At 56.7% G+C, this 17,131-nt stretch overlaps 1 protein-coding gene and 1 long non-coding RNA gene across 3 annotated transcripts in view; both read right to left on the bottom strand.

Moving 5' to 3' along the window:
- Positions 1-970: 970 nt before the first annotated feature.
- LOC125755805 (uncharacterized) overlaps positions 971-17,131 on the bottom strand; it is a 55,956-nt gene continuing 39,795 nt past the window's right edge. For both annotated transcript variants that reach the window (XR_007413150.1, XR_007413151.1), the window contains one exon: positions 971-3,509. This is a non-coding gene — a long non-coding RNA (uncharacterized LOC125755805). The remainder of the gene's footprint in view (positions 3,510-17,131) is intronic.
- LOC125755804 (uncharacterized) lies at positions 3,591-15,246 on the bottom strand. The gene is made up of 2 exons (XM_049114591.1): positions 11,002-15,246; positions 3,591-6,498 (listed from the first exon to the last, which is right to left on the bottom strand). The coding sequence occupies exon 1, from the start codon at positions 14,900-14,902 to the stop codon at positions 13,826-13,828; it is 1,077 nt and encodes a 358-aa protein (XP_048970548.1). The 5' UTR covers positions 14,903-15,246; the 3' UTR covers positions 3,591-6,498; positions 11,002-13,825.

Raw genomic sequence — 17,131 nt, 5'->3', positions numbered from 1 at the left:
CCAGTTGTCGAAGGGAGGCTAGGATGGTCTTCCACAGTGAGGGAGCCTGGAGGGGCCAGGAGGGGAGTGGTCCCTGGTTGGCTTCTGCATCCAGGGGTGTCAGCTCAGACCTCATCCAGGAGGATTTTGTGGGCAGGACAGCACAGAGAGTTGGGTCCTCTAGCCAACCCTGTGAGCGCTCAGGAGTCTCCTCCAGACACAAGGGATGAAGGCTGCCAGGAGCATGAGCTCCTCTGGGTCAGGTGTGGGGGCTGCAGACACAAATCCCTGAGCTGTTGACTGCGGCCGGCAGTTTATTCCACTGAGAAGTGTCGGATCAAGAGCCCCAGGGGCCCACTGCCCTGCACCATTCAGCTGGACACGCCCTGTGACTCCACGCTGCTCTGAAACCTACTGGGAAGTGGGACACAGCATCTTCAGCCCCGTAAACAGGCCTGGTGACGATACACACAGTGAGGTGTGCAGCCGGGATGCACGGGCAGAGGCTGGGCTTTGTCCCCACATTTTGTTCGCCCGTGCATGCAACAGATGGCTCCTTGCCCACTCGGTTTTGTAAGCCTACATGTCTTTGCTTAGTTTGCCAGGAGCAGACCCAGAAATGAGGGTTTGGGGGGAAGCAGTGAACTTGGGAGTTGGTGCCGGGAAACCCTCTCAGGGGTGCGGGGTGCACAGAAGCGGAAGGCAGGAGGGATGTGGTTCTGGGGTCTCCAGGAGCAGGACAGAAGGTGCCCTGCGAGCTACCCCACACAGTGGGAGTGGATGGGGACTTACATACCACCACCCGGCCCCGGTCGTCCTGGGGCCTGTCTCCAGCTGGGCCGCAGACTCCGCTGCTGCAGGACAGCCCCCCGGAAGCATGCAGCAGGGAGGGGCCTCCCCAGGAGGAACACCACCGTGTAATAAGCGCTGGCAATAACTTACTTTTCAGATGCACCTAGGATAGGAGATTAAAATACTTGGAAGAACAGAATAATATTTTAATCTATTTTATTTCAAGGGCAAGGACCAAACCTGTTTTTGATTTGTGGTTCCAGCAGAGGTTGAACATGATGGGTGTTTTTTAAAAAGTAGGTTAATCTGATGTGCCAGGTTTTTACTGATCCCTGGACGTGGTTCCAGCATGTTCCATCTATAACATCTTAGATTGATATTGGCCTTCGAGGTTGAGTTGCTCAACTCAGAAGTCACTTCCTGGGCAGGATCCCTGAGGCCACCCTGAGCCGTCCCGCGGGCCCTGGGTGGTCAGGCCTGGTGGCCGCTGCGTGAACACCAGCTCCTCTGAGGCCAGCAGCTGTCAGGGTGCCCAGCGGTCACTTGATGTATGTGCCGCTGAGACACAATGGGGCACACGGAGCCTATTTTAGCACGGTAAGTATACAGCAGCCATCTGAAACTAAAGTAAGGGTTTCCAGACATTTTTTTAGCCTCAGATGCAGATTCCTTTCTTCAAAAGAAATCTCACCCAGAAATGTAAACACATGCAACAGAGCATGGAGGACTGTCCCTCACAGTGGTGCAGGAGGCCGGCCTCCCAGACGCTCTCCCCAGGGACCTCGGGGCTTTGAGGGGTCCTGGGGGTGCGAACATAGGTCCTGCAAGCCTCTGGGGGGGCAGCCGCCCGGCCACACTAACGCCAGGAAGCCACCTCCTCCAGGAACCCTCGGTGCCCATCAGCCCTCTGGTGGCCCCAGCTGCCCACGGCCCAAGGCCACGGAGAATAGATGAGGGAAGGTGCTTGACCTTCGCCTGCACACCTCCTGCCCCTGCAGCTCTGGGAGGGCAGGGAGGTGTCCTTCCCCTTCTCCCATCAACAGCTGGCAGCAGGACCCCTGTCACGCCGTGGGCACTCGCCAGTGGCTTGTGAATTAATGAAGACAAGCTCGGGGACCGGGTCACTGTTACGTAACACACATGTAAACCCACATTTAAATTCACAATGTGGTATCCAGGAACCTCCCCAGGATGCGCTGGTGGTGGAGCTGAGAGGGCATGGGGGGACAGGGGTTATCGGGGGAGCGACACAGCCGAGGCCTCAGCACAGCTCACACCGGCCCTGACTCCAGATGTGAGCAGCGTTACAGTCAGCGGGAGGCCAGGATATGCCTGCAGGTGTGTCGTTTGCAAAGTATATAGGACAAGTCGCAACTAGACCAGGAAATGCACAAGGCTGAGCTGCTCTGCGAGGCCTGCAACACCAGGCAGAGGGGGGTCCGTTAGGAGCAACGATCCTCCGCAGGGCCGAGGCCTGCACAGGGTCTGTCTCTGCACCCCCTTTTCTCTTGGTTTGGCTTCATTACATGTTTGGATCCAAGGAACTGCTTTTGGATTCTGGGAATCAAAGAAATGCAGGAAGCTCACCTGGTTTTAAATCAAACCCGTCTTTTCTCCTGGCCTCACCCTCCCTAAACAGAGAGGGAGACCATGGCTCCCAATCGGGCCATAAATCAGCCCAGGTGCGCTCCCAGGCCCGCCAGCCTTCCCAGCAGTGCTGCCAAGCTGGGGCGGAGGCTCCCTAACGGGCTTGTGCATGGCGGGCCAGCCTCGGAGGATGCCGGAGCGAGGGGCAGGGATCTGCCAGCCAAGTGGGACCAAGTGTTGGCAGGCAGCCCCACGAGCCCCAGCCAGGTTTGGGGTCTTTGAGAACCTGAAACTAAGAATTGCCCTGGTTTCGAGAGGGCCACCTCCGCGGGACACGTGTGCCTGGCCCCCACCCCTGCACACGTGTGCGAACCCGGCATCGCCCGCAGAACCATGGCCTTCTGCTCGTGAGTGTGTGAGTTCCCAGTTCCGGGCCTGGGGCCCTCTGCCCCAGGGTTTCCAGCGGGGTGGGAGAACTGGCACGAGGGCGGTGCCCGACGCGCCGCACACCTGGCCTGGCACACCTGGCCCGGCACACCCACCTCCTGCCTCGGCCGGGCCTCGGAGGGTGGGGGGGCCCTCCACCCACTTCTCGGGTCCAGGCTGCAGTCAGAGCTGTTTCCTGCTTGCTGGGAGGGAGGGTTGAAATGATTTTCCCATAAGAAGGATTCTTATCTCTCCGAACCTGAATCAAGAGACTTTGTCTGGCTTTCCCTGGGGCTGTGCCAGGGCTACAAACAATCGGGCCTCCCCAGTGACCGGAGGAGATGCAAACTGGGTCTGGTGGGTTTGCTGGCGAGAACCGCCGGGGTGCTGTCCCCTAGCCCTGCCCGCAGAGCGAGGGGTGGCCACGGGCCCCGGATTTCCCCACAGATCTGCTGTGCGTCCGAGGGCAAATTCGGTGTGAGCCCCAAAATGTTCCCCAAGCTGGCCATCCCTTGGAGGCCACCATTCTGAGGCCAGTCCACCTACGGCACTGGGTACAGGGGTCACCTACAGCACTGGGTACGGGGTCACCTATGGCACTGGGTACGGGGTCACTCCCAGGTCCACGTGGGGTCCTGGGCAGCCACGAGCTTGGTCCTCCTCCTCTCGTCGTTAGGTGCGCCTGCGATCTCCATGAGGTTGCAGAAGGATTGTTCGGGGCCTCTCTGAAGAGGGAAAATCGGAAAACAAAACAGCCACTTTTATTATGGGTATGTTTATTTCCGATTTAGAATTATAAACTTGTCTCGCCGCTTCAGGGCGGAGGCCGCAAGGAGGGGGCAGCCCAGGCCCGAGCCCGGCCGCCCCCGCGCACTGGGGCACCCGCGCTGATGCAGACCGTCCGTGGCTCCTCTGCGGCCTCTGCTCCTCGAGCATTTCGCATGTTTTTCACATAACTTCGGTTTGATTAAAACCCCAGATGTATTTGGCCAACCGCATTTCCCTCTAATTTTTTAGCATATATTTATTTTAAGGGAAATATAAGCCATGCATTTCTGATTCACTCATTGTTCATCCACGCTGGCTGGCGGCGGGTGGGGGTTCCTGCGGGTGCCCGGGGCTGGCCCCGCGTCCTTAAAGCGAAGCAGCCACCCCACCGGAGCCCTGGGGGACCCTCGGGAGGCCGTCCTGCCCGGCGACGCTCTGACCACGCAGAGAGAATGTAGTACATGCCCGGCGAACATGTCTCCCAAATCTGAACGGGACAGAATTGTTGTTGTTGTAACTCAGAACCCGTGATTTTCAAGTGGTTTAGACTTGGAAAAGCATGTTTTCTCCACCCTGACAGACAGAAAGCTCAGGTCTGACAGAAGCATGTGGGGAGTGTGCCCCATGTCCCACACCCCGCGTCCCACGCCCCGTATCTCACGCCCTGCGCCCCCGCCACCTCCTCGTAGAGGCGTCTTCTCAGGTAACACCCACTCAGGAGGAAGAAGAAGGTGAACTTTTATTGAAAACGCTCAAGTTCGTGGAGCTGACACCCGCTGCAGGGTGAGGGTTGGGGTTTTGTGGTGTGGGAGTGAAGGCAACATCGCAGGCGAGAGAGAGATGTGTCCTCTCCCTCGAGCCCGGGACCGTGGCCACCACAGGGTGTGCTGCGAGGGTCCCCAGTGTTGGGTCCTCCATCACTGCTTGTCCTTGGAGGTTGCCTCTTCTTCAAGGTGAGGTTCGGGACCAGGAAATCCCCAGATGGTGAAGGGGCCGAGTCAGTGTCCAGGCCCTCCAAGGGGCCCTGGGCCGAGAGCTCCTGACAAGAGGACCACGGTGGTCCTGAGAGTGACCATCCCATCCCCTAAGAGGGGTTGCCACTTGCACACTCACAGCAGTCTCATCCTGTGGCCTGGCCTTCCCACAGCCTTCTTCCTGGACCACTGGACTTGCTGACTGGACTTGAGGGGCATTGCCCACCAGTTCCCCAGGGGAACCACCCTTGCCATTATTAGAATGTGTGCATGTTGCCAGGACGATTGCCATTGTTTCAGTTGGTCACAGGTTTGGTATTTGTACCATTCTGTGCTGTTATGTGAAAGTCACCTAGATGTCCCACTGATGCCAACATTTCAGCATCCAAACTCCACCTGCTGGGTTACTTCTTGTCCTTAGAGGCAAATATTTGGTTCACTCCCAGAGAAACTCACCAGGTGCCTTTCCTGGAGAGCTTGGCTCAGGTGCTAAGGGCTGAGAGACCCTCTATCCTCCAACACACTGACCTCCTCAAGGGATGGTCGCCCTACCTGACTGCCTGGTGACGGCTATCATCATAGGTTGATGGCAGGGGGGCAGGAGGGATGGATACTGAGCAATGCACTGTTTAAGGGTAGGCTACTCTGGTCTTTTCAGAGGGTCCAGGTCCACTCAGATGAATATTGGTCCCAGACAGCACACCACAAGCTGGGAAAGAGGGAGGTCCGGGCTGGGGCAGACCTGGCCTTGAACTTGGCCACAGGGCTCACTGGTTTGTGGTATCAAACAAGTGACTTATGCACTACAAAGAGTCTCTCTTCATTTGTAAAACAGGGTCAGTAACACCTACTCACAGCTCTAAATTATTAAATTCAGCAGGATAATGAATGTAGGGTACACAACACGGTTCCTGGTATCCAGTGGGTGCCCACTCTATGTGGATTGTGGCCTCTCTCCTAAGACCTCCCTCCCACCAGTGCTCAGTGCCCTGTTTCTGCATGCCTGGGCCTGATAGAGTCCCCACAGGGCACATCCGAGGAAGGGTCAGGCTAGTCTGGACCTGCCGCACCTCCAGAGGGGCCTCCCATAGCTGCCAGCAAGCAGCACATGACATAGGGGCTGTGATGGTCTATGTGATAGAGGCATTCCCACACAGGTGAGTTCATGGACCTCAGGTGAACTTCCTTCTAGAAAGTTGTCCCCCATTTTACCATTGTACATCCACTTGACAGGGTGGCAGACTTTGACCTTTACACATGGCTTTGAGGGTAAAGTAATCCCGAGCCCAGTCTGCAGATTCATTCTTGGAGGCAGAGAAGTATGGGACCCAAACTACAGGTGGTGAGCCACGCAAGCCCATCTCCTACCCGCCATGTCCCCGTTAGCCAAGAACTTAGGACACAAAGCCACACCATTCTATCAGAATGCCAGATTTCTCTCCCTTCATATTCAGTGCGTTAACGAATTTTGTTCCAAGCGCTAGCAGCATCCATATGTGTGTATGCACATATGTGCCCATGTGCACACACACACGGAGAATGCCGGCTAAGCATCAAGTAAACTTTACTTAGCCTCAAATCAAAGCACCCACTCGCTCACTCTTGCATTCATTCCTTCCCTGTCTGTTCTAGAACCAACCACCCAATGTTTACTGTGGCCAAGAACTCCTCTGGGTCCAGGGGTTATGAGACACCTAAGACATATTTCTCCTTCAAGGAGCTTACGGGGGGCCATGGTGCACAAGAATACATGCCCTGGAAAGTGCTGCCTGACCAGTGGAAGGTGAGGAACAAGTGAAGTGTTCTAAAATCTTACAAGAGGAAGTGGACACATCTGGGGGAGCAGTGCTGGACTAGGACAGGAGGAAAACCCCATGGAGGAGATTGCAGTGGGACTGTCTCCTCTCACTTACCCATTTATTCAATCTACCTTCACCACATGCTTCCTGGGAGCCAGACACCGGCCCTGGGGCTGCAAAGGAGAAAAGCCAGTGTACTCATCATGGAACACACTATCCATGGAGGGACGTGATGAGTGATACTGGCGGGGCTCACAATGCATGCAGAAGGAGGTGAGACTTTCCCCGAGACTGAAGCACAGTCAGATATCATTGCCATGAAGGGGAAGGCGTGGTGCTCAGGGCACCACCTGGGAACCACCCCGAGTACCAGAGTGCTGGTCGACCATTGACAGCCCCATGTTGTGCTGAAAAAAACCTTCCTACGGGTGGCAAGGGAACTATTGAGAGGCTTTAAGAGCAGGGGCTACCCTAAGGATGGACAGAACTGGTCACACTTCTGGGAGGAGAGAAGAACATCATCAAAAATAATCGGGCAGAAAGTTCCCATGGAGAGCTCAAAGGCCCGCTATGGCCAGGCCCTCACACAGGCCCCTGGCTTAGAGTCAGGTCTCCATACATCTACAGTAATACTTGGAGCTGTTACCTAACAAAGTGTTGGAAATTAGTAACATCACAGAGCAAGTGATGCAGCCCATAATGTTGGGACCCAAATGGGCAGAGAAGTTTGGGAGCCCCATGTACTCATCTATTTCACAGTGGGACCTCCACTCAGCCTTGCATCAGATGTCATTTTTGGTACAGCTCCAAATTTAAAATAACAACACAAAGTTAAAGACCCATCACCGTCCTGTGGAGGCATGACATATTTATGTGTGTGAAGGTCACATAAATACCCTTGGTAGTCATCAGGCTGCGTGCCAGGAGGAAACAGTTGGGGGCACTTACTAGCAATATTATTCATGAGCTCACTTCCTGCTCAGTAGCCTGCCTGTTTCTAGAAGGATGTCTGGTGCCCATGTGACCACAGCAAGTGATTTGTGGCTGCTTTATTTGATTCTTTAATTTCCTTCCGATGAATATCACTCACTATCATGCTAAGTACCCCCAGTCTAAACCTTGAAGGTGAGTAATTTTCTAATAAGAATCCTCAATCTGGCTTAATCCACTTAGCATGATACCCTCTAGTTCGACCCATGTTGTCACAGATGGTAGGATCTCAATCTTTTTTATGGTTAAATAATATCCCTCTGTGTGTGTGTGTGTGTGTGTGTGTGTGTGTACGCACAAGCACGCGTGCACACTATAGCTCCCTTATTCATTTGTCTGTCAGTGGACACTTGGGCTGCTTCCATATCTTGGCTGTTGTGAATAATGCTGCAGTAAAATAAATGAATGGACTAAACAGAAAGCAGAAACAGACCCATAAATCCAAAGAACAAACAGATGGTTGCGGGCAGGGAAGGGGGGCAGTGGGACATACTGGCTTCCAGTTATGGTGTGGATAGGTCACAAGGATGAAAGGCACAGTCCAGGGAATATAGCATCCTGTGGTGACAGATGGGAGCTACACTTGTGGTGAGCACAGCATAACTAGCCCAGGCTTTTCACATCACCACTGTACACCTGCAACTAATGTAATACTGCATGTCAACTACACTCAAATAAAAATACAAATTAAAATTTTTTAAATTAAAATTAAATACAGATGCTCAAACTTGGCTGGAGGCACCAGCAGGAAGAAGGCCAGTCTTTGGCAAGCCTCAGCAGCCCACTTGGTGACAATGGCTGTGAAGGCTGTGCTGGAATCTCAGTGTATGTGGGTGTCAACAAGACGTTTTCAGCTGTGCATCCCCTCAACATGAACACTGAGGCAGTAACTCACCCCGGGGGGGCAGAGAGAATCCTGACCACCCAAGGTGTCCACACCCTGATCCCTGAAACCTGTGAATATGCTACCCTGTGTGGCAGAAGGGACTTTGTAGCCATGAGAGGGTTAAGGACCCTGAGCTGGGGACCTTATCCTGGGCTGCCCTGCAGGCCCTCACTGTGACATCGGGGTCCTTACAAGACGGAGGCAGAGGGAGAGTTGGTCACCCAGTGCAGGATGAAGGGATGCGCTTTGAAGAGGGAGAAAGGGCCAAGCACTTCCAAAGGCAGGAAGGGCACAGACAATCTCCTGTAGCCTCCAGAAGGACCCACCCACATGCCCTCCCTATAACCCAGGACCCGGGTCTCAGACCACTGACCTCCAGGACTGTAAGGAAACATTTGTGCTATTCAAGCCCTCAAGTTTGTGCTAATCTGTTCCAGCAGAGGCCAGAGAGTCATACGCCCTATGTAATAGGAAGTCCACAGGCAGGAGGGGCCCAGGTTGCTGAAGACTGTGCCTGCCTTGATTTACCTGGATTTGCCCCATTTCCGTGTCTGTCAGGTCAGCATGACACTGCACCAAATTAGACAAAATTCAAGGGACAGAGGGAAAATCTCCCCATATATGTTTTCTAAGAGCAAAAAATCTTTCTCAGACCCTCTCCAGCAAACTTTCTTCATATGTCATTGCCTGACACGGGTCACTGGCATGTTCAGAAAGGTCTCTGAAAGGAGACTTGGCTTGCCATGGTCGGCTTGGACAGGGCTCCCAGCCGGGGTCAGTTCTGCCCCCAGGGGCAGTGCAGGGGCTGGGCATCTGGGAGGGATGGTTCTGGCACTAGAGGGTGGACAGGTTAGGGGTGCTGCTGAACAAGCTACAGCCCACAGCCCACCCCCCACGAGGAGGACTTCCCGCACACATGCTCACATTGCCTGGGGCGAGTCTGGAGCTGGGGCAGCTTCCTCTGAGAGACCCACTTGTACTCCAGGGCTGTCTGAGCAAATCCCACATCCTGGAGGATGGAGACAATGGCCGGAAGACCTGTCACAGAACACGGGTCCTCCCCTGGGTGGTTGGCTCTGGTTCTGGTGCTGGTCTGCCAGGCAGAGGGAAAGCAACCGGGAAGCAAATTTATCTAAGAGGACACACATGACAAGTTCTCACGGCCCTGGTTGGGGGGGGGCACCAGCAGGTGCCCTCGTCTTTGCCCTTGGGTCCACAGATGGCTAAGGGTCACCAATGAAGCAAAACGACCCCGCAGAGGTGGCTCAACTCCCGAAGTCCTGATGGGATTTGGCAACCCTGGCCAGGTGAACATGAGTAGGTGTTACTTCCAGGACAAGAGAAAGTCTGAAAGATGTGCTCATCAGACTGGACAGCTGGGCAGAGAAGGCTCGCTCCTCCATCCACAGAATGCAAGCCCATAGCCTGGCCTGCAGGGCATGGGCCCCACATGCTTCAGGGACCCTGTCCTCCAATGTGACATTTTGGAGCTGCCAGGCTGGGAGAGGCACTCTTGGGGGTGAAAGTCATGCAGACACAGGTTCTGCTGCATAAGCAGAGCATGTGGACGAGGCTTTGCTGAGCTCGGCCCAACGTGACGTGGAAATGAGAAATGTCAGAAAGAGCGTCTCGCCACAAGCAGCCCGGGGCGGGCACCAAAGTGTCTCAATAGTGGGATTCCAGGGCATACGAAGGCCTTGCAAAGGGGACAAATGTCATATTTAAGGACTTCCTGATTTTTAACTCTTAAATTTGCAGCTGAAGTTTGGCAGGATGAACAGCAAATACTGAGGACAAGCAGTAGAGTGATCCCCCGTGTTCCGAGGGACCTTGACTTGTCTGCCTCCATCCGTGGTGGAACATGGGGCTTCCCGGCCACCCAGGAGCCAGGAGCCATGGAGGAAAAGCTCCCCGCATGACAGTAGCAGGGTGTTGCTGTGTCTTCTGGAAACGGCGCCAGGGACTGTCCACTGTCCTCACTCCCAAGGGAAAGATGGGGTGGGGGGGGTGCTCTTCATTCCTAATTCAATCACATGTGCATGCTGTTTTACGACAGCCCTTTGAGAGTTTTCTTGGGGGATTAAATGGGTACTTGACTAAATTCAACAGATTACTTAGCATCTTGTGGTATGAAAACATAAAACCAACAACAACAAAAAACCCTAAGAGATGCCTTGATTTTACAAAAATGCATTTAACGATGTGCACATGTGCCAGGGCCACCTTGGTGGCACCAGCCTTTCATTTTTAAATTGTAACTACAGAGAGATTATAAACATCAGATTTTATGAGGCCCTAGAAAAAAAAATACATTAGCTTAGATATCCTAAATCATCAGTGTACGGACACCGTTACCTGATAAATGTAAGATGCTTACAAATAGACATATGGAGAAGAGGATTTTTAAAAGACGGGAAACCCACTTGTTTCAGCCTCTTTGATCACACTGACCTGCTTAGGGAGCCAAATGGGCCAAGAGTCGGGACGTGATGTCAAACCTTCCATTCCACGTGGCTCCCAAATTCAGGGCCACAGGTGTTCACACTGGATCACTGTGCTGAGTGAGGCCACATGGCAGAGAGAACCAGTCACACTTGAGGGCTGGGTGAGGCAGGTGAGTGCACCCCCGGGCCCCGTCTGGGTCACGCCACCCAGAGACAGCTCCTCCTTGACAATTTTAAAAGTCAGCACACGATGACACGTGGTTAGCCTGGCTTTTAAGACACAAAACTGGATTCACCTTCGAATCTTATCACTAACTACCCAGAGGACATTTCCCAGTAAGAATCCTCATTCTTACCCTGAGGATGGAGGCAAACCGTCCGTCTGGAGGATCCACCCTGGCTCCTCTATCACCTCTCCACATTCAAGCTCTTGCATGGACGTGAAGTAACAGCCATGGTGGCCATGCTACCATCAACCTTCCCACCCTGATGGATACTCCCCGGACATGGCTCAGTGTGGAATGTAGAGGCTGTAGACTCCTGTCACCCAGACCCCTGTGCCTCTGGCCTCACACTGCAGGATCCATGACCCAGGAGAGGGAGCAGGAGCCGGGGGTAGGCACAGGGGGCTCCTGGGGGTTCTTTGCTTTAGGAGATGGAGAAGGTTCCTGAGAGGGGCCTCAGGGGCTGTGACAGCTGGCAGGCATAACCCTTATCACCCCCAGCACCTGCGAGGTGTTTAGGGAAGCTCTCTCTCTAATCCACAGAATTCTGTGAAGGACCCGCTATTATGCTCAGTTTGCAGATAAGGAAATAGAACCTTCCAGAGATCAGGTGACTGTCCAAGTTCTGAAACTACAAAGCAACAGCACCAAAATTCCAATCTACCTGGTTTGACCCCACACCTGAGCCCCCTCACCTAGCCCAGCGACCTGTGTGGGACGGTGGCTCGGACCCATAGCCTGGGCCAGGGGAGGGTCTGAGGCCCTGTCCATTCTCCCAAGGAAGCTGGTGGTTTTGCTTGGCTGGCGAAGGGCCAGTCCGGGGTTCCTGCCAGCCCCGTGCTTCTGTGAATGAGCAACAGGCTTTCCGAGGATGCAAGAGCCCTTCACCCAATGGCTCACAGGGTCCTGGCACCAGAGTGTCTTGTGCAAGCATTATTCTTTGAAACCCCAATAACAAACCAGACAGGAGCAGAGAGATCTTGTTGGGGCGAGCTGGCCTGGTGGGGGCATGGCCAGACCTCTCCCAAGGGCCCTACCCTGAGACACTTAGGGAAATGCAGGAGTTCAGAGGGACACAGCTTGAAAATCTCCACCCTGGCACCCTGGAGCTCCGAGTAGCAGTTCCGGCCTCTCAGCAGCCGCCTGCAGGGTGTGCATTTGGTGGGCCGTACAGAGGACAGAGGAGGGGGCACACCCAGATTTCTGTTCTCACACCTGACCTGAGGAGAGATGTGCCCTAAGTCCCCTGAGCAAGAGTGAGGGAGGAGGTTCTCCATCATGGAGGAGCCGGGGACATGGGTTAGCTCCAGCAGACGGCAGACTCCAGAGGGATCCCCTTTCACAAAATCCCTCTGCACTGCAGCCTCTGAAAGGAGAAGGAGAAGTGCACGCCCTGTGGGCATTGCGGGGTCTGGAGCCCCCCTTGGTGGCTCTGTCCCCTGGCTCTGCCTGCCACACCCTGGTCATCACATGTCTGCCCAGCTGTGCTGGACCTGAGCCCCATCCCAGAGGCCACAGGAAGTGGGATGCAGGGCAGCTCAAGCAGCTGGAAGGACCAGGCAGTCGGTGGGAAGGAGTCGGGTTTCTCTCGAATTCCACTGATCTGGAGCGCACCCTGCTCTCAAGGCTCTCAAGGCCTGTGTTTGGTTCCGGTCCCGCTTCGGGCATGGGTTCAAGCCACGGGTTGCTTTATCCCTTCCGCTCAGGCTGAGCAGCTTCTGGGGAAGAGGCCATGGAGGTTCATCTGGAAACAGAGTGCGGTGTGTCCTGGGGCTGGAGCCCCTGGAGGGAGCCGTCCACAGGATGAGCCAAGACCCATCACCCTCCGTGTCATGCTCCCACACAGCCATATCTGGCGCCCCCCAATCCACAATGGGGGAATACAGGCCCAGAGCAGGTGGACCTTCCCGGCTCTACCCCTGGGCTTCCACCATGGCCAGTGTTGGTGTCCCATGACTCAGGCATGAGTGGCTCAGTCCTTCCCCACTGGGGACCCCCGCCCCCCACATTACCACCTGGAAAAGCCACAGAAGGAGTTCTGGACTTGAACAAATATGTGAGAAAGAACCACTGAAACCACTTCTCACCTAAAAACATTCTCCCAATTCACTGTCAAAGATGGTTGAGAAGCATCAAATTTCTGTTACCTTCATGCTTAGCATGTGTTACATTCACTCAGAGTATATTACCAAAGGAAGGAGAGGTGCTTGGTTGGCCAACCAGTCCCCTGTCCTCCTCGCCAACAGGAAGAGCCCAGAGTGGGGACAGACTCTGAGTCTCGAGGGCAAAGGAAGAGCCAACAAGTGGGGACAGACTTTGAGTCTCGAGGGCAGAGGAAGAGCCAACGAGAGCCGCCAAGGACAGAGGGACCTCAGAGCATCCCCCGCACATGGCGCAGGCGCAGGTCTCCGTGGAGAAGCGGGCAGGATCACACGAGCTGCGTCCACCCCCTTCTCCAGAGCTCTCGGGCTGAGCCACGATGGCTGAATGAAGCCACAACCCCAGTCATTTCCCTTGAAGGGCACCTTCATCCACGTTCCTAAATTAAAAAGGGAAAAAAAAGTTCTCTTCTTTTGATGCTGTCAGTTTTCCGATGAAAGGGGGAGCTCCGGATACTGGTCTTTCTGGGTGAATAGAACGTCGCGTTGCTGGAAAGATGAGTGCTCCACGTGGAACAAGTCAGCACAGGTGCCGGGTAACCGGGAGCAGGTGGGGCCGGGCTCTCCCTCCAGCTCCGCGCCCACCTGGGCCACAGCCCCGCCTGCTCCTGCTGGGGAGGAAGCGCCTGGCGCTCGACAGGTATTAAATCTTATCAATAACCGCCTGCGCGCCGGCTTACCCCGCTGCGGGCACCTGTAAAGCAATAAAAGGCTGTGGGAAGCGCCGCCTCCGCTGCACAGCCCCAGACCGTTGCTCAAGATCAACGGCGTCTGCTCGGGAGGAGCAAACATTCACATCAAAGTAGCTGCATCCTCCAGGAAACCGCACACTGGCCATAAAAGTGAGCGCGAGGGGTGAATGGGGCTTTGTTACCTGTCAGGTGCCGTGTGTCTGCCGCCCGTGGACTTTCAGCCGCTCTGAGAGAGGGGCTCGAGCTGTCACCCGCCTGGGGGGAGGGTTCCAGAACTGCCTGCCACTGAGGGACGGACGCAAGCCCCCAGACCCACACATCGGGCCCCAGGACAGCCGGGCCCCGCCTCCAGCCACCTCCGTGTCCCACAGGCCACAGCCCGGGGGCCTGTCCACACTGTGGTGTGCCACAGCCAGGATAGTCCACACTGTAGTGAGTGTGCCACGGGCCAGGACAATCCACACTGTAGTGAGTGTGCCACGGGCCAGGATAGTCCACACTGTACTGAGTGTGCGACAGGCCAGGACAATCCACACTATAGTGAGTGTGCCATGGGCCAGGATAATCCAGTGTAGTGAGTGTGCCACAGGTCAGGACAGGCCACAGTGTAGTGAGTGTGCCACGAGTCAAGACAGGCCACACTACAGTGAGTGTGTCATGGACCAGGATAGTCCATACTATAGTGAGTGTGCCACGGATCAGGACAGGCCACAGTGTAGTGAGTGTGCCACGGGCCAGGATAGTCCACAGTGTAGTGAGTGTGCCACGGGCCAAGATAGGCCACACTGTAGGGTGCCAAGGGCAAAGATGGTCCATACTGTAGTGTGCCCCCAGCTGGGGTCTTCTCCCGATGCACACATGCATGTGTGTGTGTGCACTGTGAATGGGTGCACACACGTGCATACACATGTGTGAGAGCAGTTGTGCACTCCCTGGCACCTGAGTGTCCCTGACTCCTTGGCTGCTGTGCCTCAGAGCAGTCATCGTCGACAGCCTGTCCCTGCAGCTGAGCGGGGCGGCTCCTGGCCCGGACGCGTCCCTGCACCCTGCTGGCCCCCCTGCTCCATGGGCGGATGGAGGGAAGGTGCCTGCGGCTCCCAGCTGAGCCCCGAGGGAGGCCCCCAGCCGAGAGCAGGGCAGGAACTGGCGCCCCCGCCACACAACCCTGGACAATAGTGCCATCTGGTGGCCACTCCCCCTGCAGGGCCTCCCCAGGTTCTGACCCTAAACCCAAGTCGGCACAGAGCCCCGCTGCCCCTGGGAGGGAGCACACGCCACCCTCACCTCTTGTGCCCAGGGCCCAACACAGCGCCCCTTACTTGCAGATAAAGGTGACTTTATGTGTGCAGGTGCTACCAAGGCAAGACGGGGCCATCGTAGAGGAGGGTGGACCCTAATCCAGTGACCGGCGTCCCTCCAGGAAAGGCCACGTGAGAGACGAGGGATGCGGCCACAGGCCGAGAGGTCCGGGGGCCACGCAGGGCTGCAGACAGCATGAGGGCCCCTCCTGGAGACCCGAAGGAGCACGGCTCGCCCCCCTCCAGAGCCGGGGGGCTGCGTTTCCGTGACTCAGGAGCTCTGTGCTCACGCGGGAGGCGTCCCCGTGGAAGAGGAGGCACACCAGCAGGGGCAGTGGGTGCACAGACGGGAGGACGGGGCCCCAGGGTGCGCGAGGGGCCTGGCCCCAGGATGCAGCAGGTGGGTGGGGGACGGCAGGTGGAGCACCGCAGCTCGGCGGCCCGGGAGCACGGTGCGGGCGTGAGCCATCCCCATCTGCAGCCAAGGAGCAGCCCGTCTCCACAGCAAGGTTCCGAAGTCTCCGGAACACCCGATCCTGCAGCTTGCTGTGGCTGTTTCCTCGTCCGGAAGGTGGGTGCCGGGGACGGCGCCAGCTCGCCTCCCATTCGTCCTTCCGAGGACCGAAAGGGCCCCACGCAGAGGCGGGCCCAGGCCGAGGACAGCGGGGCACGGGCAGCAGTCTCAGGACCGCGCACCCCTAAACCGGGGCCTGGAGCGTCAGAACTAAGGGGAAAATCCATGCAGAGCAAGACGCCCAACGTGGCAGGCTGCACGGGAGGGGACAGGATTCTCGTCCGCCCGGGCTGCCCCACGGCGCTGCCTGGCACGGGCCCCACGAGCTTGGAGGACACACGGTGCCTCCCCTTCACCAGGAGCACGTGGCAGCTGAGTGAGTCGCGCTCGGTGGCGGGCCTGGCTCCCCACGGCCATCCTCCCTACAGAGGCGGGTCCCCGGCCAGGCCGGCAGGTGGGTGCTCCCGGGGGCTGCGGTGGCAGGGAGCTGCCCATGACTCCTCGGCCGCCGCGGAGCCTGTGGGGCCCAGCGGGAGACGTCGCGGTCGGCCACCCCACGGGTCCCCCCCGGCTCCCGCGTCCAGATCCCTGGCGCACGGAGCTCCGGCACAGTGTGCAGTGCCTTGGGCCGTGCGGGTGACACCGTGGCCCGTCACCCCTGAATCCGCTCCAGATCGAAGGAGATTACAGCGACGCCGGGACAGACGGACACGGACATTACACTGAAATTCTTAACGGGGCCGATTTTGCCACCAAGCCCCGTAAACCACGAACACTCCGAGGATCCGTCACCTTGACGGCAAGGGCACCTGGCTGTTCCCAGGTGACCAAGGTCGGCCTGGGACGGGTCACATGACGCTCCTCTGAAAATCAGGTCCACCAGCAGTTTGCAGGGTGGCCTGCGGTCCTCAGGCTGGACCCTGCAGCAGCGGGCCAACCCGGTGACACCTGTGACCCGACCTCTTAGGGGGGATCATCCCCCTTCCCCTCCCTCCACCTCCCCCAGCCCTGGGCAGGCACAGGCAGGGAGGCTGTCGGTGAGCTCGGCAGCAGATTCACTGTCTCCCCGGGGCGGCTCTCCTGCTGAGGCCTGTGCTGCTGTCCTCTGTCCTCATGTCCTCTGTCCTCCTGTCCCTGTCTTCCTGTCCTCTGTCCTCCTATCCCCCTGTCCTCCTGTCCTGTCCTCTGTCCTCCTGTCCCCCGTCCTCTGTCCTCCATCCTCCTGTCCTCCTGTCCTTTGTCCTCCTGTCCCCCTGTCCTTCTATCCCCCTGTCCTCCTGTCCCCCATCCTCTGTCCTTTGTCCTCCTGTCCTCCATCCTCCTGTCCCCCTGTCCTCCTGTCCTCTGTCCTGTCCCCCTGTCCCCATCCTCCATCCTCCTGTCCTCTGTCCCCCTGTCTTCCTGTCCCCTGTTCTGTCCTCCTGTCCTCCATCCTCCTGTCCACTGTCCTCCTATCCTCCTGTCCTCTGTCTTCCTGTCCCCCTGTCCTCCTGTCCTCTGTCCTGTCCTCCTGTCCCCATCCTCCTGTCCTGTCCTCCATCCTCCTGTCCTCTGTCCCCATGTCTTCCTGTCCCCTATCCTCTGTCCTCCCATCCTCCA

The sequence above is a fragment of the Canis lupus genome, chromosome 1 (genome assembly GCF_003254725.2).
Source record: "Canis lupus dingo isolate Sandy chromosome 1, ASM325472v2, whole genome shotgun sequence".
NCBI classification, from domain to species: domain Eukaryota; kingdom Metazoa; phylum Chordata; class Mammalia; order Carnivora; family Canidae; genus Canis; species Canis lupus.
This window is presented reverse-complemented; position numbering and strand designations above follow the sequence as displayed.